Source organism: Diplotaxodon limnothrissa, linkage group LG11 (assembly GCF_057381915.1).
Source record: "Diplotaxodon limnothrissa isolate DT_005_m linkage group LG11, D_limnothrissa_male_GT1.1, whole genome shotgun sequence".
Lineage (NCBI taxonomy): Eukaryota > Metazoa > Chordata > Actinopteri > Cichliformes > Cichlidae > Diplotaxodon > Diplotaxodon limnothrissa.
The window spans coordinates 39,283,945-39,303,398 of NC_140606.1; the positions used below are offsets into that span (position 1 = coordinate 39,283,945).

Below are 19,454 nucleotides of genomic sequence, written 5' to 3' on the forward strand. Positions count from 1 at the left end.
GGAGAGCGGCACGAGTGAAAAGGAAGGTTTAAAGACCGAGGTGAGGCCTGCTGTGAAGGTCTGAGCATGTGCGGAGGAGGGAGGAGAAGAGGAGCTCAGGAGGTTCATGGATGGACGGCAGGAGGAAGAAGAAGAAATCAGGAGAAACGCGAAGTGACCCCGTCCGCTGGTCCTGGGGCGCCTCTGTCAGTGCGCCCCAGGGCAGCTGTGGCTACAATGTAGCTGCCATTGCCAGTGTGTGACTGTGTGTGTGAATGGGTGGATGTAGTGTAAAGCGCTTTGGGGTCCTTAGGGACCGAGTAAAGCGCTATACAAATGCAGGCCATATTTCGTCCTGCAGGGGGCAGTAATGCGCCAGTGGAGGCCGCACTGACAGCGGAAGGATTTCCGGGTTGTTGAGAGGTCGTGGTGCTCGTGCCGCGACGTCCTTGATAGATTTCACTGGAATGCCGTCAATACTTTGACCGGTCAGAGTTCCGATTCCTTCCGCCGGCGCGGAGGCTGTTTGTCCGGGACTCTCAGCAGGTGTGCGTGGAGCGAGCAAACTTCCGGTAACCCCTGTGTGTGTGCGCGTGTGTCCTGAAGCTAGCCGATGTTAAGCGTTAGCCACGCTGTCTACGTATAAACATCAGCGCGTGCACAGGTGTGCTCCTTCCACAGGAGTTTAGTGCAGGGGTGGGCAACTCCAGGCCCCGAGGGCCGGTGTCCTGCAGGTTTTAGATCGCACCCTGGGTCAACACACCTGAACCACATGATTAGGAGAACCTCTGGAGAACTGCAGGAGCTAATTTAGCCTTTAAATCAGCTGTGTTGGTTCAAGGACACCGGCCCCGAGCCTGGAGTTGCCCACCCCAGGTTTAGTGGAACAACTGCACGCGTTCAGTTCTCGTGAGTTTAACAGACGTTAAACGCTGACGCGTGCACGAGGACCCACCGAGAGCTGCTGCGTGCTCGCGCGTAAAAACAAAGGTTTAATCTGCAGTAATTCTAGAGAAGCCACGGAAAGCTCGTGTCCTGCTGCCAAGACGAACCTTTTAGTTTCTTTTCAGCTTCTTTGTAATCAGATGAATTCATGTTTCATATCGAGCAGGTTAGATTATGGTAACACGTCACTGGCTCCCAGTCCTGCACAGTCACCTTTTAAAATGGTTTCCATCAGCTCAAAGCTCTCAGCGGCTTGTTCTCCGAGTACGCCACCAGAACCCGGACACACCTGTCGGCCACCAGCTGCTGGTCTTTGTGCCCAGATCAGATCTCAGAGCTGAGGATGCTTCTAGTTACTGTGGTGCTGTTCTTGGCACACACTTCCTGCTGACCTGAGGTCAGTTAGAGAAACTGTTGTAGCTGTGACCAACCAACACCACCTGTACTGAAACGAGATGGCTGTAAACATGCTGTTAAAAACTTTATAAAGCACTATTTCTTAAATCCAGCTTCACACACAGTCAGTTCTAGAGAGCAGGGCTCTATGATGCAAATGAGCCTTTATACACAACGTGTTTCACGTGCAGTCTAACAGCTGCAGATTTATGTTTTTGTACTGTTACAGGTGCTGACGTGTAATAACAGCCAAACTGACCTCGCAGGGAGGAAGTAAAGTTTCACAGCCGATGAGCGAGTCCAGCTGTCAGTGAGCTGTTTGATTTATAACACGAGACACAAGCCGAGCTTTGCGCCGACGCTCGTCTGACGGACAAAGACGAGGACCGCTCTGTTTCCTGAATAAATGCCAGAGTCCTGTGACGAGTCGTCCCAAACGCGTCGCAAACGTTTGATTTTAAAGTGCTGATGAAAAGTTTGGGCGGAGCTGACGTTAAAAGATGCAACCCGCTGAGGGGTCAGGTGACCCAGCCCAAAATACCAACCTGAAATAATGTTTCAGTATAGTATAACAGTATAATAGTGTTTGATGTGGGCGTGTCAGCTGATGGTTGACGGTCTCCTGACAGTTGTTCTCGTCTGATGTTTCAGGAATGGCGTCTCTGTGGAGTCTGAGACCGGCACTGACGTCGCTGATTCAAGGTGTGTGTCAGACATCAGGTGAACAAGCGCCGACTTTATTTCAGTGTTTAACCATAAACCCCTCCCTCTGCAGCGTCCCAGCACGCCTCTGCATGGACCGCCCCCCTCCTGTCCAGGACCATGGCCACGCTCAACCAGATGCATCGCCAAGGGAAGCCCAAAGTCCCTCCCAAAGCCGTTGGAGCCACGTTTGGCCGCCCCCAGCTGAAGGCGGTCATCCTGAAGACGATGATCCGAAAGCCCAAGAAGCCCAACTCCGCCAACAGGAAGTGCGCCCGCGTGCGGCTGTCCAACGGGAAGGAGGCGGTGGTGTTCATTCCCGGGGAGGGGCACAACCTGCAGGAGCACAACGTGGTGCTTGTGCAGGGGGGTCGGACACAGGACTTGCCCGGGGTCAAACTCACCGTGGTGCGGGGCAAATATGACTGCGCTCACGTGGTGAAGAAGAAGCAGTAGACTGACTGTGGGGGGAGGGGTGCAAGGTGTGTGTGGTGACCTCCTGCCAGCGGCGGCGACGGTCCTGAGCTTCACTCAGCTCCATGTTTGTGATGATCTGCTGTCAGTGTCCAGAATTAAAGACACTTCCTGTTCATCCTAAAAAAAAACCCCACACTGTTGTTGTTGTCGTCACTTCAGTTTGAGTTGGTGTTTGTTTACAGGACGTGTCGAGGTCACATTTCAGAGGGAAGTCCCTAAAAAACAGGCAGCGCCGCCTTTCACAGAGGCAGCCTCGCCGCCGTGTTGCATATTTGATGAAGAGATGAATAAGCTCAAATATTCAGTTTGCCTTCATGTGGGAGGAAGAATAAAATAAAGGCCTTGGCTTGACCTGTGTGATAACCTGTCCATGAGTTCCAGGTGAGTAACCTCCAGGTTGTTGCAGTCTCACCCGCAGAGTTCACAGGTGACTGTGAAGCTGCTGCAGATGTTGGTGAGGCTGAGGTGAAGTATGATGACGTAGATGGAAACATCTGGCTCCTTTTGTGTCACCTCAAGTGTGCGTGAGCGCACGCGGACGCCCGCCTCTCGCTGCAGTGTTGTTGTAGTTCACCTTCCGGCCAGCGGCGGCAGCACTGTTGGGTTCAGTTGGGACTCACCTGCTGTCTGGCTCTTCATTTTTTTAAAAACATTCTCCGGTTTTCAGTTCTCCTGGAGTCGGTGTGAGTGCTGCTGACAGACAGGTGAGAGCTCCATCCGTACACCTGCAGGTTAGCTCGCCAAAGGCGGCTGTGAAGCCTTTAAACCGGCGCTCCGCCTCCATCACAGCTAATTAGCGTTAGCATGCGCTAGCCGCACTCACAGCTAAGCATCAGCCGCTCTGCTGTCAGGGATGCTCCTGTAACACCGTCGGGTTTAGATCCTTTTTCGGGCGTTTCTTTGCCCATTCTGTACGGACGAGTGTGTTTGAAGCTCCGGGCTTCTCTCTGAACGCTTTACGTTAACATAGCGGGCTAGCTCCTAGGCTAGCTGATGGGCTAGCTGGCTGTCCGTTTGATGCTCCGAGTTAAAGCACCAAAAACCATCAGCGTGAGCTCCGAGCTGCTGTCTGTGTGATCAGGAAGCTCCGAACACACACTTTAATGCTCACCGTGCGGTAAAGGAAGAAGAAACAGACAGTGAGAGCAGACAAAGACACACAGCGCTGTGCAAAAGTCTTGAGCCACCTCTCATTTCTTTATGTTCTGTGATGAAAACGTGAAATATGTGCAAACACTGAACCACTCGGGCAGCTTCCTCCAGCAGCTCTCCAGCCTGCTGCTTTGGATGTTTCTGCCGGTTGTTCTGTTCCCTGTCAGGATGATCCCACACTGCTTCAGGGGTCCGGGCTCTGGGGAGGCCCATCCATGACTTATGGTGTTCCACAGTGACGGTCCCACACCTGGGGCTCAGGTGGGGCACAGAACAAGAGAAGAGGGCAATTTCTAATTTATTTGGAGCACAAACAAAATTAATTGAACATTTAAAAATAAAACGTACAAATGGATTTCAAACATACTGTTCATGTGGACAATACACATTTGAACAAAGTTTACTTTTTGTATGAAAGATATTTTTGTTGGTTTGTATTTATTTTGTTATAAAGTGACTTTTTAATAGCATGAAGCTTAAAGGTACATTCACATTTTCTGTTCAGTCTCTTTCGTCCTGTAGCGCTGGCACAGTGTCCTGTAACGTTATAATAACAGTGTTCTTACAAACGCACCGATGTGTTTCTTTATCTCAGCTCCCTGTGACCAACAGAGCGCAGCATGCGGTACCCGCGGAGTCGAGCTCGGCTTCCCGTGTCGTTTTGCCGTCGACTGTGCGGCAGCATCACGTTGCTCACGACTGTTCAGTACTTAATCCCACAATTGATCTGAGTCTAAAACTGCCTGTGGCGATCCACTGCATGTGTTTCTATCCAGATGTGCTTTCACTGCGTTGGCAGGTGCTGCCAATCAGATGTTTCTAGATGTTCCTGCATGGTGGATCAAACTCTGATGATCATACTTGATCAGTTTGATCAAAGCTCTCCAACGCTGGCTGACATGCAGCTGAAACCAGGACAGAGCCTCCACCATGTCTCACAGATGGCTGCAGACTCACTTTTGGACCTCCTGACCACCTCGCACATACTGACCATGATTTGAACAGATAAAGGTTAAATTCTCCTTGTTTCCCTTCTGTTGGAGAAGTGGCCCCCAGTAGGGTAGTGGTCTGTGGGGAGGAGGCGTCCAGTGATACGTGGAGAGGTCCGGAGGATGATGAAGTTAAGCTGAGTGATGCTGTGTGCAAATGGAGAGGAGGCGGGGCTGCGGTGTATCGATCTAGCTGATTCAAAGCGACCGATCAGTGAAACATCCGTCAGCGTGGAGCGCCGAGGCTTCTTTTCAGGTCACGAGGACAGAGGAATGAGAGAAGACTCCTGATGATGGTGAGCCACGCTGGCTCATCGGTGTGTCATCAGGACAGAGTGGTGTCGCAGACGCTGACGAACGTTTAAGGTTGATTAATGTTTGCTTCTGTCTCAGTGTGAGGATTCACTCCAGCCGGGCGACGGCGGCTTCATGCGGCTCATCTCAGAGGAAACCAACCAGGCTTCAGGTACGTCTGCACACTAACACTCTGTGGTGCTTTCATTGTGAGCAGGAAGCTTGTGAACAATTGTTTATTGGTCGGAGCGAATGTGGTTCAGGGACCGGAAGGTCGCTGGTTCAATCCCCAGCTCTCTCTGTCCTGGTCCTTGTGTCCTTGGGCAAGACTCTTCACCTACCGCCTACTGGTGTTGGCCAGAGGGGCCGATGGTGCGATATGGCAGCCTCTGTCAGTCTGTCCCAGGGCAGCTGTGGCTGCAGCTGTAGCTGCCTCCACCAGTGTGTGAATGTGAGAGTGAGTGAACAGTGGGATTGTAAAGCGCTTTGAGGGTCTCGAAAAGCGCTATATAAATGCAATTATTATTATTATTATTATTTCAGAAGCCTGAAGGAGACGCATCAACACTGAGGAGGAGGAGAGCATGAGGAGATGAATGGAGTGAAGGAGGAGCCTGAGGAAACAGGAGAGGACTGTCAGCAGCTCCCTGCTCAAGGTTAGGGACCCTCGTTGGGTTATTTTAGTGTCAGAGCGGAGTTACGGGGGGAGCGCTGATATCAGGCCAAGGCTGGATCCAACAGCTCTGCAGGTATCAGCAACAGGCTGCAGGAGGAGCGTCTGCCCAGCGTCCTCCTCTACCGCTGCTCTTCTGATTGGTTTTCACGTGATTCATATTGAAAGTTGAAATCCTTTAAAACGTGATTTCTCTTTCTCCCCTTCTTTCCCCCAGTCAAGTCTGTCCCGCATTCAGTAAGTGAAAATAAAATAAACAATAAAAGGTGAATCAAATAGACCATTACGGCAAGGCTGGGATGGTCAGTTTGGTAAAGTAAATCCGTTGGGCATCTTTCTTTGCCTTTAGACAACAATTCTGATGCAAAAGAGCCAAACGGGACAGGCAAAAAAAGAAAAAAAAAGAAAATAGGAAACAAAATTGAGCTACTACTTTTCTATAGCAAATAGAAAAATATGCAAGACATTGTGTCCACCTGACTAGTCTATGTTCATTTAATGGGGATTTGAAATGCTAAGTTGATCCCACAAAACTTTAAAATATATCTTTATACATTTTTTTATTCCTCCCAGTTTGCAGATTATGCAACCCCACTGTGTGCCCTTCAACTGCCACAGCAATGTCAGTGTCATTACTGTAAAAGGACATTTTAAAAGCATGTGTAATATTCTTCTGATACATTCTTTCTAGGGTGTGCATAATATTACACGGCTCTTTGCGAGTACAATTACATGGCACTGCCTGGGACTGCGCCATATGAAATGAGAATGATTATGGCCAGTCTGAGTGGTTATGTTGGGGAAAGAACAGCGGGACTGTAACCTTCAGCACTAGGCATTGCTTATCTCTTCTACACACTGGGGAAAATGTGCTAATATAATTACTTTATAAGTATAAAGTATCCATGCTAAGATAATCCCAGTGGTCTCATCACTGTCCTCACCCATTACTATCTTCACATTTCATTCAACAGTCAAAGGTTAGATTTTAAAAATAAACACTCCAACATCAAAAAATAAATAAATAAAAATAATAAAATAAAACGTGATTTTAATGATCATTTATGTGTTTGTGTCCTGCAGGGGCGGGGCTCGATCCAGGTGTGCAGAGTCTCTCTGTACCAGATGAACCGGCTTCAGACAGCGCTCACCGGTCAAAGCGCCGCCACCGGTGCTCGGTATGCGGCCGGGAGTTTTCGCGTCCCTCCCGCCTGGTCGATCACATGACCGCCCACACGGGCGAGAAGCCGTACAGCTGCTCGCTGTGCAGCAAACGCTTCACAAAGAAGATAAACGTGGCGGTCCACCAGCGGGTTCACACCGGAGAGAAGCCGTATTCCTGCCCCGACTGCGGTGTCAGCTACGCCCAGCTCAGCTGCCTGCGGCGTCACCGGCTCGGCCACGCCGCAGAGAAACCCCACTGCTGCTCGGTGTGCGGGAGAGGATTCGTCCAGCGGCGCCACCTCGTCCAGCACGAGCGCACTCACACTGGAGAAAGGCCGTTCCTCTGCTCGCTGTGCCCCAAGAGCTTCGCCTCCAGGACGGGGCTCGTCGACCACCAGAAAACCCACACGGGACAGAACCTGTACTCCTGCTCCGTCTGCGAGAAGGTTTTCTCCATGGCGTCGTCCTTCAGGGATCACGTGAGGCTGCACACGGGGCAGCAGCCGCACCCCTGCTCGCTGTGCGGCAAGAGCTTCAACAGGCCGGGTCTGCTGAGGAAACACCTGCAGAAGCACGCCGAGCAGATCCAGGTGGTCAAAGTCGAAGGTGTCGACGGAGAGGTGAGTGTTACACAGGTGTGGTCACATGACTGCTGGAAGAGTGTGAAAGGAGGGATTGGTCTGTGTGAACAGTTTCCTTAGAAGTGTCACATTTTCCTTTTGTGTCGTGACTTAAAGTAGGCGAGAGGCTCGCTGTGATTGGCTGTTTCTGGCTCACGCGCCGCTCCTCGCAGTTTCTGTCTGTCATAAGCAATAAAATCAGGTTCATGCTCAACGAACTGAAGCTTAAATTCACTTAGTTTCACTTAGTGTCACGCTTTGCCCTGACCTCCTCCAACTTCACACTGAAATCCTGGGAAAAGAGGCGGGAATTCATTTGGACCAGTCAAGCAGAATTCAGGACTCGGACGGATAACAGGAGAAACACCAAGTCCGAAGTTCTGTTTGGAGGTGGAGCTCACAGCGATCCAATTCAGTTTTAAAGCTCCAAAGGTTCTTTATATTGTACAGTAGACCCTACAACAATACATACAGAGAAAACCCAACAGTCATATGACCCCTATGAGCAGCACTTTGGCGACAGTGGGAAGGAAAAACTCCCTTTTAACAGGAAGAAACCTCGGACAGAATCAGGCTCAGGGAGGGGCGGGGCCATCTGCTGTGATTGGTTGGGGAGAGAGAAGGAAGACTGACGTTCTCTGAGGAAACATCAGACAATTCCCAGTGAAGTCGAACAGTAACGTGTCCCCCCACAGCTGGAGAACCAGATGTTGAACACCAGGTGTTAACCTGACAGCAGAGCGCTGGGACAGGGTCCCCTCTGCTCTCCTGGTTCCTCTCAGGGATCATTTTGTCTCTTCAACTCCAGGTCGGACTCATTATCGTAGTCGACGCCCTTCTGACCCCCGAGTCTGCGATTCGATTCTCAGGTCTTTATTTTAAGACACAACGTGTCGCCACAGAGGGCGAGATATCGGGTGTCTCGTCTGCACTCAGACAGACACTATCAGCATTACCTCTGTTTATTCTCTGCTTTCTCTTCCCGAGCCTGGTTCTGTCTTCCTCCTTGTAAAGATGTAAAGCTGCTGCTGTGAGTTGGTTTGAGCTAAAAGTTGAAGCTTCAGGTTGTTCTCCGTCTGTCTGAAACTCAGGGGGAGATGAATCTTCACTGCTTCCTGTGTCAGAAGGACTTCTTGTCTGTGGAGAAGCTGCTGCAGCACCGGCAGCTCCACCAGAGGGCGCAGCAGTTCACCTGTGGCGTCTGCGGCCGAGAGTTCGGCCGAGCGTCGCGGCTGAAGGAGCACATGCGCTCTCACACCGGAGAGAGGCCGTACCAGTGCGACGTCTGCATGAAGCGCTTCTCTGTGCTCAGAGTGCTGAGGAAGCATCAGGAGATCCACGGCAGGGAAGAGTGCAGCACCGCCGCCGCTGACGACCAATCACAGCCTTCAGACCAGCCGGTGAGCAGTCAGCCTCGACTTCAGAAACATGCAGAAATTGGAAATAAGTGCAGAATGTAAGAGGATTATTTGACGTCCTCAATGGAGGACGTGTTTGAAATGTAGGAGCCGCAGGTTAGCTTCATAATCTGCTCACAGCTGATGCAGGTAAACTGACCTCAGATCTGCGCTCTGTTCCAGAAAACGGGTGAATCGCTCAGCGGGATGAAAGTGGAGAACGGGAACGCAGACTCGGCGACCGGTGAGAAACTCCAGCTCCTCGTTTCAGACGGGTCGGCCCGTTCGCGCTGCGGCAAAGCAGCTTTTCATTTCATGCCACACGTTATGTTCTCCACAGTTTAGCTGTCCGTCCTTTTAGTCTGTGAGAATCCACGGAGGCTTTTTCTCCTGAATGACTCCAGAGTGTAAACGTTATCCCTGAACATCCGTCACATCTCAGCTAACACCTTTCCTCGGCGCCGGTGTGCTGCTGTTGGATGTTGGCGTGCTCCTGCGTGTCCTACAGCAGATTAGCTGGCGAGGACTCGGGCGTTAGGCAGTGTGGTGAGATCGAGACTGAGCTGTGTGAGTGAATTTAGTGCGGCATGAACTGAGTGATGTTTGGAGAGAGCAGTGAGGTCTGAACAGCTGTGGAGGACGTTTGCAGAGGGTTGTCAGGTCCGGTGATTGTGAATAATTCTGCATCAGGGACCAAAATAAGAAAAAGGATGTGACATTTAAAGTGACTGAGCTTATTGTTGTGTTTTAGAAAGTGGAACAAGTTCCTCTCACACTGGTCAGCGTCACTCGGGTGGGCTGTGGCAGTGGGTAAATCTGTGTGGGTGGGAACAGGCTGAAGGAACCGTGGAGCTCAGGTTTACACTGAAGCGAGCTTTAACGATACGGCACCAGGTGACATGAACAGCTGAGTTACGCACGTCCTTCACTCCCTCTTCCTGTTCGTCCTCAGACGGGAGCACCGATACTCCGAAGGGAAGCTCCTCCCACAGCTGCCTCAGCTGTGGGAGGAGCTTCCCGGGGATGTCGGCTCTCTTGGAGCACGCCAAGGTCCACGACTCGGAGAAGCCGCACCGCTGCCCGGTATGCGCGAAGATCCTCAGCAGCGCGGCCACCCTGCGAGTGCACAGGAAGACCCACATGGCCGACAAGCCGCACGCCTGCAGCATCTGCCCCCGGAGCTTCCTGAAGCCCTGCCTGCTGCGCCAGCACATGAGGACCCACATCAGGGACGGGCTCATCGCCGACCCCGCCGACAAGGTGACGCCCAGACTTCAAACCTCTTTCATCTGAGCGTGCGTTTGACTGAAGGCGGGAGATAGAAACTGCACTCAGATCAGATTTTGTGCATCTTTCAGGTGTTCTGGTTCGACATGAAGATCGAGGGCGGGAAGGTGGAGCTGGGGATGAAGAAGAAGGAGGAGGTGGATGAAGGCATGAATGAGCAGGTAAGAAAACAGCTGGTCTCAGGTGAACCTGTGTGCAGGTCTGAGGTGCAGAACGAGGTCAGCACAGAACGCAGCAGCTGTAAATGTAAGGCCTCACCGACAGACGCTCCGGTCCTCTGTGTGAACCCGCGTGCTCGCCATTCACATCACGTCACACTGATTTTAAATTACTTCCATTTATCTGGAGACATAATCACGCTAACATTTAACTGTAGTTTGATTTCCTCCTGTCTTTGTCTACTTCTACAGACCTCCGTAGATGTTTTCACCGGAGTTGAGCCCTCTGTTAACAAACCCCGCCCCAACAGCGAGGAGCATAAAGAGCCAGACGTGAGCGGGCTGATAAACTCTGATGGTGAGGAAGAGGACTGGAGGCCAGCGCGCGGCAGTGAGTCTTCATCTTTAACTAATTAGTTATTGATTGTTCCCGACTGGCTCTGTGAGGGCAGCGGCAGTTTGGTTTTTTTCTAAATGATGATTGGATGGCTGCATGTTTGACCCTGAAACGCTGACTGCCCTCATAAAGCCTGCAGGCACTCTCCTCAGCAGCAGTCGGTGTTCCTCTGAGTTCTCTCTGATGTCTCTGACAGACCCTGACGGGCCCACAGACCCTGACGGGCCCACAGACCCTGACGGATCCACAGACCCTGACGGGCCCACAGTTCCTGATGTACCTTTACACCCTGATGGATCCTTAGATTGCGATGGGCCCACAAGTCCTCGCGGACCCTTGAATCCACAGGCCGACAGTGGGGCTGATGGGAAATCACGGCACTGCTGCCCCGTCTGCGGGCGCGACTGTTTCAAAGCGTCGGCGCTGCAGAAGCACCTGCGGATCCACTCGGGCGAGCGTCCCTTTCAGTGCCCCACCTGCAGGAAGAGCTTCATCCAGCACGTGCACATGACAGAGCACCAGAGGATCCACACGGGAGAGAGACCCTACACCTGCAGCATCTGCAGCAAGAGCTTCACCTTCTCCAGCGCGCTGCGCCGGCACCAGCGTCTGCACACCGACGCCCGGCCGTATCAGTGCCCCATCTGTCCCAAGACCTTCAAGCAGCGCAGCTCGCTCAAAGAGCACCAGCTGACGCACTCGGGCGTCCGCTACCAGTGCCCGCTGTGCAGCAAGAGCTTCAGCCGCGCCCTCGAGCTCACCTACCACGTGGACGTGCACTCGGAGGCTCGGCCGTACTTCTGCGACATCTGCCAGAAGAACCTGAGCGGAGCCCGAGTCTTCAGGAAGCACATGAAGAAGCACGAGCTGCAGCCAGCCGGGCTGAGGGAGGCCGGGACCTCCTCGACCAATGAGAGTCTCTGAAAGCGGTGAGAGAGGGAGGCCCGTGCTGGGAAAACCAGTGTGGACAAAAGTCAGCGAGTAACCAGTGAAACCAGTGTGAGTTCAGCCTCAGATATTAGAAGGACTTCAGAGGACGCGCTCAGTTAAATCTGCGTTAAAGGAAAGGTTCTGAGATGCTGTTAGCCCCGCCTCAGCTCACTTCCTGTTGCAGCTGTCATTACATTCCTGTCGTGGACGCAGTGAAGAAACAGGAAGAAGCATGAGCCTTCAGCCTGTATGCTAAGCTAGGCTAACAGCATCCCAAGTAACAGAACGAATCTCTGCCTCCAAACGAGCCACCGGTCCACGATCCGGCCGGCTGATTGGACCACACTGACCCTTTAACCAAAGTGCTTTTGGTGCCTGAACCACAGACGCGTGTCTGGATGTGACCCCTGAACTTTGCCGACAGCTTCTCATTTGGAGGTCACGTGTTTCAAACGAGAGGCGTGGTCACGAAGGGTTTTTCAAACTTTTAGTGCTCGTTGAATATTTGGTGCTACATATCAGCAGCCCTGGTTCTGATTTCATTTCTATAGAGGTGAAACAGCTGATACACGAAGGTCAAAGGTCAGCTACACAGAGGCCTTCGTGCTGTTGTAGAGTCTGAACTAAAAAACTGTCCCTGGACCAGTTTGTACACTTTTAAAGTCACCACGTCTTTAAAGCCTCTGAGCTCACCTGAACCTGAGTTTGTTTCCGGAGCTCGAGCAGCTGCGTGTTCCTGCAGAACCACAGATTCCTCCACTACAACCAGGAAACACTAAAAGACGAGTGCTGAACGCTTCAACGCTTCATCGCATCCTGAGGAAAGATCTGTGGAATTATGTCAACAACAGAAATATTCCCGTCACACGACTGATATTTTTCTACCAGCAGGTGGCAGTACGCCTCTATGAACTCTATGAAGTTTTATATCTACACTCACTGCCCACTTTATTAGGTACAGCTGCTGAGTTTACAGAGTACAGATCTCTGGAAGAAACTGCTCGGGTGGTGCCCCAGATCAGAGGAGAATGACCAAACTTATATAACTTATTATAACAAAGGTATGCAGAAGAGCGCCTCTGAGCACATCACACCCTGAAGCAGATGAGCTACAGAATATCTGCCACAACATCCAGGATCTCTCTGTCGGGAGGGCGTGATGGTTTCTTGGCACGTCCGTGACAAGTTCACCGTCCTCCAAACGCCTCCACAGTCACCACATGTCATGGATGCGGTCCACAGCTCTGCAGTAAGTCTGTGATGGTGTCACGTCAACACAGAGAGTCTCTGAGGAATGCTTCCAGAACCTCGTCGATGCTGGGAAGAAGAAACAGGGTCCAGTCCTGTACTGGCAAGGTGTAGCTAATAAAGTGGCTGCTGGGTATGATTTATCTTCTCTTGTTACAGCAGCTCAAGTTAAATACAACAACGTGTAACAGGGAGCTTAAATGAGTGGGATTATGTGGCGATCGTGGCTCAAGAGTTGGGAGTTCGCCTTGTAATTGGAAGGTTGCCGGTTCGAGCCCCGGCTCGGACAGACTCGGTCGTTGTGTCCTTGGGCAAGACACTTCACCCGTTGCCTACTGGTGGTGGTCAGAGGGCCCGGTGGCGCCAGTGTCCGGCAGCCTCGCCTCTGTCAGTGCGCCCCAGGGCGGCTGTGGCTACAATGTAGCTGCCATCACCAGTGTGTGGATGGGTGGATGATTGTGTATAGTGTAAAGCGCTTTGGGGTCCTTACGGACTAGTAAAGCGTCATACAAATACAGGCCATTTACCATTATGTCCATGAATGAAACTGAAATCTCCGCCAGGTGAGAATACCTGTGAGAGTTTCTACGTCACGTCCAACAAACCTTTCACTTCCCCATGAGGGATTTTCCCACGAGTTGTAGATATTTCCTGTGTTTAAATGTTTCCATGTTCAGTCTGTGGGAAGCAGACAGGAATCTGAGGTGTCCCAGCATGGAGAGAGTTTATAATCTGAAACATTAAACTGAGACCTTCACAAACTGTTCGTGCATTTTATTATTTACATATCAAATGCATTTATGGGGTAAACGACCGCCGTCTCTGGGCTGTTCGGTGGTGTGCAGAGCACCACCTCTGATTCTTAGCTACATCTTCGCTCACCCCAACCGGCTGCAGCAGATGGCCCCGCCCCTCCCTGAGCCTGGTTCTGCTGGAGGTTTCTTCCTGTTAAAAAGGAGTTTTTCCTTCCCACTGTCGCCAAAGTGCTGCTCACAGGGGGTCATATGATTGTTGGTGGTTGTTTCTGCTGATGCAGAGTTTTCACTCTACAGTACGAAGCACCTGGGAAGGAAAAACTCCCTTTGAACAGGAAGAAACCGCCCAGCCTCAGGGAGGGGCGGGGCCATCTGCTGCGACCGGTTGGGGTGGGTTTAATGTGTAAGCACTGTTTTTTTTTCTTTTTGGCGTGCCGTTTTGGACTGTGGGGGTCCATCAGAGAGAGCTTCACCAGATTGGGCATTTGCCAAGAGGCCTGGTACCACTGGATGGCACCGGAATTAAACGATTCTGTAGCAAAGCAGTAGGAGGCCAGGATTGCTCCAAAGCACCAAAACAGGACAGCTCAGCGTGAAGAAGCCGCTCTCAGCTCTTTAAACGCTCCGACGCGTGAAAGCGCCGCCGAACGATTCTAGGACGAGGCGTGGTCTGTTCCACTCCTGATGTGTTTTGGTCATCTAGTGATGTCACGAACATAGATCATTCATGGCAGTGAGACACAAACAAACAAATACCACTGAAGCTCTTCCAGAGTAAAAGCTCTGCTGATCCTGCTGACTCGGCTCCTGTTCATCAGGCGCTGGCTCGTGTCTGTTGCTGTGAGCTTGGAAGAAGCCAAACACCTGCTCACAGAGCCTCACTGACGCCTCCAGGTGTCAGACACCTGCAGCACGGCCTTCAGGCTGCTCGCGTCAACACATCTGGAGATGTTCTGCATATTTTTAGTTCACTGGGTTTTTCCTGAAGTCATATTTATTTAGTTCTCTCTTAATTATGTCCCCCATCTATTTACTTACCATGTTAATTTCACTTCCTGTGTCTCTTCCTCACGTCACCACAGCTTGTGGAGGCCTGGTTACTGCCTGTTACTACAGTTCACAGTGCAGGAGCTAACAGCAGCTAACGTGGTTAACTCGACACGGTGCTGCATCTACTTTTAATTTCTTTTTATTGTTTCTAGCTTCACCTTTTCTTCAACTTCTTCCACAATAATTTTTTTCTACAAGCTGGAACAGCAACTAGGGGAGGGGCCTGTGTCATTAAGGACTCTGATTGGATATTCCAGGCCAACCCTGTGGGCTGGTAATTGGGCCTGCAGCCCGGCTCATCGGCCCAAAAGTGCGCTGGCCCAGGGGGAAGATGCTGTGTGTCCCAGATCAATTTTGTTTTTATAATTATTATTGAAGACATTGTTGAACATCTTTGAAAAGGGGGCAGCTCACAGTACAGAAGCACATGTGGCACAATCGAGCCGATCATGTCAGAGTGTGTCTGTGACGGTGGCGACCCGGGTAGTGAAGATTATTCGAACATTAAAGATTATTAATAACACAACGCAGATTAGTTTGCTTTGCAAATTCCATCAGTTGTATTTAACAGAAATGGATATATATCCTTTGTTTTTGTATCCTTATTTAACAGATTTTTGACGTCTTGGACTTTGAGTTCTTAATTCAAATTCATCGTCTTGATTTTATTTTTGTACATATTAAAAATGATAAGCAACATCTTTGCAGGAGGTCTCCTCTCTCCAGGAGCTCACTGCTGGTGGGGGAGAGGTGGAGAATGAGCTCAACCTGGGTGTTTATTGTCTTGTGTAGTCTGAGAGATGATTGGATGATGGGTCGGGTGCAGTTTTCTCTGCAATGGGGTCGGGTGGGGCTGCCCGGGGTTATGTGGGGCTGGGCGGTGCCGCTGCCGGGTGCCCCAGATGGGCTCCGGATGGGCCTGGGCCCCCTGGCCTTGGTGGACTCCAGGGAGCGGGGGTGCCTACTGGGGTCAGCGGGGCAGCTGGCCCCGGGGAGGGGCCACTTCCCCTTCCTTTCTTCCCTCCCCATCCTCAGGTGCCTCCCTCTTCCCGCTCCACCACACCCACACACATGCAGGGCTTGGGGTGCAGGTGTGTCACTAGGGTGGGGCACTCCCCCTCTGTCCCCTTCTGGACGCCTGTGCCTCAATTTTATTCCGCAACCTAGACATCCACATTACTCACGCTCTCACATAACACCTACATATAGGGTCTTGGGGCTGGGCACGCTACACGGCATCCAGAGGATGGTCTGTGTATTCAAACCCACCTCTGGCGCCGGTGCCCACCTCTCAATTTGAAACACGTATAGACACTGAGGGTTTGGGGAGGAGCCATGCTGCTCTCTGGCAGGAAGCACCGTGACCAACGTTCCCTGTAATGTTTCACGTGTCTGAACACACAAACTCCCTGAGCGGACACTCGGACCACTGTGAGCGACAGCAGACGTGCACTGTGGTCACGCCAGCATCGAATCATCCAAGTTACATGTTTATTAAAATAATCAAATTACAGCATTAAAGGCTGGGAGGAGGTTTGTCTTTGTTCACAGGCTTTGTAGCGTTTTCCTTATCAAACGCAGTTTTTACCGTTTCTTCCTGCAGTAAATATAAACAACGACAGTATTCAGGAAGAAAAACAAACATTGCAGATATTTTATCATAACTCTGGTTTTACGTGGCCGATCAACACAATTTACAAACTGGTATAAAGTCCTCACTTTGTCCGTCAGTTGTTCCGTCTGTCCTGTTCACATCTCCAATGGTTGTGCACGTTGTCATTAACGTGGCTTCACTCCACATCAGCCGCTTTGCTAAAACACCGGTGTCGCACATAAGGACGCTGTCAGAGCCTGTCAGCGACGTTGATTGGCTGCGTATATACGAATGTGAATCGCATCATTGGCTGGACTTTGGGATGAGGTGGCATCGTTCTAATCCCATACGGGAGCAGCCAGTCACTGACTCACACTGCAGAACAGGATTGTTAAAGTTTAAGTTTCAATTCAGGTTGGATTTTTTTGTGCGCAGAGACGTGCCAGCAGTGCGCAATTGCGCACGCGCGCAGCTTAGAGGGAGCATTGACCATGCGCTCCTGTGTTTTAAATGCACTTTAGAACAGCACGCAGCAACACTACATATCAGTGTCTTCACTCACCCCTGTTCTCTGTTAACCGTCGGGGCTGGGAGGAGGTGCTGGCCGTCAGATTGGGGTCTGGGATGCGGGGCCTACCTGCTAATGGAGATAAGGGGGCGGTCTGCTTGTCTCCACTTCAGGGAAAAGGGTTACATCTCCTGGGTCTAGGTACGGTTTGCCCCTTTGTGGCGAGAGTACCTGGACCTGGGCCCTGTTTCAGGAAGCCGGTTTAGAAAACTCAGAGTGAAAAACGATACTCAGGGTTGAGTAACCCCGAACTGTCCAACTCGGAATATTCGGTTTCAGAAAGGCTGATAACAATTAGTTCAATCAACGCGGAGTTGCGTCAACCCCTAGTGAAGCGCGCGGACGAGGATACATAAAGCCCTGATAAGCGGAGCACAGATTAAGCGAGTCACCATGGAGACGGAGGGAAAGAAGGCGCGGTCAATGTATCTTACAGCGCTTGAGGCCGAAATTCTGATGGCAGCATATGCCGATAACATGCAAATTCCGCGGAAAAAAGTAACACAGCCACAGCTGCAAAAGAAAGTGAGCATGCATGGCAAAACATAGCCGACAGAGTCAATGCGTGAGTGTTAATATAAACATTGATCTAGGGATTTCCACCCATTTAACACGTTATTTTATCATATGTTATTTTATTTGTTATTATATACATTTTATTTTGTGATGTGATGTGAGCGCAGGTGCAACCCAACAGGCCCCAAACGTGCCTGGCAGCAAGTAAAAATGAAATATAAAAATATAGTCCAAACAGGTAAGGTGTAATTGTATTATGAGCCATAGTGCTTGGTCTGTTTGTCCCATGTAAATCAATTGCAGTTAGAGGCTACATTAATTTTCTTTCTGTAAGCACTTATTGAAATTATCTGAGCACATTACAAGTACATATTTGCTTACTCTGTATGCTCAAATGTGACCCGTTATAGCCAACAGAAAAAAAGCGGAGGCCCGAAAAACAGGTGGGGGTCCTCCACCACCACCACTCACAGAGGCTGAGCAGTTGGCCCTCAGCCAAAACAGTGGGCGCCCTGTGGCCGAAGACATCTCTGCGGGGACATCCTCTGAGTCAATAACCCCGCAAGACACAAGTGCCTACATAGGGGGTAAATCCAAAATAATACATGATGTGCATACATCCTTTCTTCACAGTCACCTTTGCAGTGCTACTCATTCATTTGATAAACTCTTTACCATAATGGATTATTTTGTAGTGAAGTTATTTCCCTACTGATTTTGCCTTCCCTCAGTCTTGGTTGTCTTTGAGAGCATAATGACAATGAAGTGTAAGGTGCTTGGTATGTTTGTTAATTGCCATTTGGTCCCTTGTAAGTTATAAGTGACCTGTATAAACCTCATATTCTATCAGTTGATGGTGGTGGTGTACTGCATCTGGTGCAGCCTCCTGTTGAGCCAGACCAACATGCAGTTGTGAGTAATACTCCACAGATTATATGAGTTTACAGTAGAACAGCAATGTTGTTTATTTCTTTACTACAGGAAAATAATGAAGAAACATTGACAGCTGTTACAGAGGAGGAAGCAACAGAGACACTTTATGAGGTTTACATCTTTTAATACTTTGTGTACAGGAAATACAGGCGACCAATAAAGCCAGTTGAACAAAAAATCTGTTTATTCTTCTTTCAACATGTTGAGGTGATGGGTCAAAAGAAATGATTGTGACATATGGTGTCTCTGACTGCTCTTCCATCTTGTATGTCCGTGGGAGGATGTTCATGGTTTGGATCACTGCTGATGTTTGGTTCAGAAGGACAGTGTTCTCCTCTAATTGTGGCAATGTTGTGAAGAATCACACATGCCACAATAATGTCACATGCCCTTTCTGGGGTGACCCTGAGTCTTTGCAGGCACTGGAACCGGGCCTTAAGCATTCCGATAGTCATTTCAATTCTGGCTCTTGTCCTGCAATTAGCCAGATTATATCGCTGCTGTGGGCCCGGTTCAGGGTCAGGGTAAGGGGTAAGCAAATAGGGTAAACATGGATACCCCCTATCACCAAGCAAGTAGCCAGTGAACTCTCCTAAGACAGAAGGATACACTTCAGTTCAAATGTCCCTGAAGCAATTGGTCTTTATATATTTTACAGTATTCTCAACTCACCATGTCCAAATTTTGTGCTCAGTGTACATTCACGGAATATTTGTGAGTCATGGACAGAGCCTGGCCACTTGGCTTCCACATTTGTGATAATGTTGGCAGCATCACATATGATCTTCACAGTGCAGAGAACACAAATTAGCATCCATTACTATAATGAAATAATCTGTTAGTTTGAAATGCTACAGGGAACTATGTACCTGTACATTAATGCTGTGGAAAGACTTCCTGTTCACATAGTCTCCTTCATTTACTGAAGGAGCAATGATTGGAATGTGAGTGCCATCTGTACAGCCAATCACGCCTGGGAACCCTGAAAATAAATGTAAAATTTAAGTAGTAGTTCAAGTATCACCACATCATAAATTAAGTTTTGGTCATCCTGATACCTGCAATTTTGTGGCATCCCTCTTTGATAAATCTTGTGGGTCTGTGACCGGGGAACACCACAAACGAGTACAGGAGACGTTTCAGTGCAACTGTAACATTCCTGACTGCCCGACAGACGGTAGCCTTGGAAACGTGCTCAGCTTCACCAATATTATACAGAAAGCTCCCGTT

At 50.2% G+C, this 19,454-nt stretch overlaps 2 protein-coding genes across 4 annotated transcripts; both read left to right on the top strand.

Moving 5' to 3' along the window:
* Nucleotides 1-388: 388 nt before the first annotated feature.
* Nucleotides 389-2,683, top strand: mrps12 (mitochondrial ribosomal protein S12). 2 transcript variants are annotated; one of them, XM_085366027.1, is made up of 3 exons: nt 389-551; nt 1,972-2,022; nt 2,096-2,683. In XM_085366027.1, exons 2-3 carry the CDS (start codon nt 1,974-1,976, stop codon nt 2,476-2,478), a joined length of 432 nt encoding a protein of 143 aa, XP_085222153.1. In that variant the 5' UTR covers nt 389-551; nt 1,972-1,973; the 3' UTR covers nt 2,479-2,683. The 2 variants fall into 2 exon arrangements, with proteins under 2 accessions (XP_085222153.1, XP_085222154.1); XM_085366028.1 differs by having other exon boundaries at nt 389-525.
* A 282-nt stretch (nt 2,684-2,965) lies between these two features.
* On the top strand, nt 2,966-13,628 carry LOC146623603 (uncharacterized). 2 transcript variants are annotated; one of them, XM_085366730.1, is made up of 10 exons: nt 2,966-3,203; nt 5,034-5,106; nt 5,478-5,590; nt 6,691-7,391; nt 8,483-8,791; nt 8,972-9,032; nt 9,741-10,048; nt 10,147-10,236; nt 10,486-10,624; nt 10,827-13,628. In XM_085366730.1, the coding sequence occupies exons 3-10, from the start codon at nt 5,527-5,529 to the stop codon at nt 11,552-11,554; spliced, it is 2,400 nt and encodes a 799-aa protein (XP_085222856.1). In that variant the 5' UTR covers nt 2,966-3,203; nt 5,034-5,106; nt 5,478-5,526; the 3' UTR covers nt 11,555-13,628. The 2 variants fall into 2 exon arrangements, with proteins under 2 accessions (XP_085222856.1, XP_085222857.1); XM_085366731.1 differs by lacking the exon at nt 2,966-3,203 and adding an exon at nt 4,517-4,936.
* Nucleotides 13,629-19,454: the final 5,826 nt, after the last annotated feature.

Coding starts and splice junctions, on each gene's coding strand:
- mrps12 (XM_085366027.1), top strand. CDS start 1,974: ATGGCGTCTCTGTGGAGTCTGAGACCGGCACTGACGTCGCTGATTCAA. Junction 2,023..2,095: donor ACTGACGTCGCTGATTCAAG/GTGTGTGTCAGA, acceptor CTCCCTCTGCAG/CGTCCCAGCACGCCTCTGCA.
- LOC146623603 (XM_085366730.1), top strand. CDS start 5,527: ATGAATGGAGTGAAGGAGGAGCCTGAGGAAACAGGAGAGGACTGTCAG. Junction 8,792..8,971: donor CACAGCCTTCAGACCAGCCG/GTGAGCAGTCAG, acceptor GCTCTGTTCCAG/AAAACGGGTGAATCGCTCAG. Junction 10,049..10,146: donor TCGCCGACCCCGCCGACAAG/GTGACGCCCAGA, acceptor TGCATCTTTCAG/GTGTTCTGGTTCGACATGAA.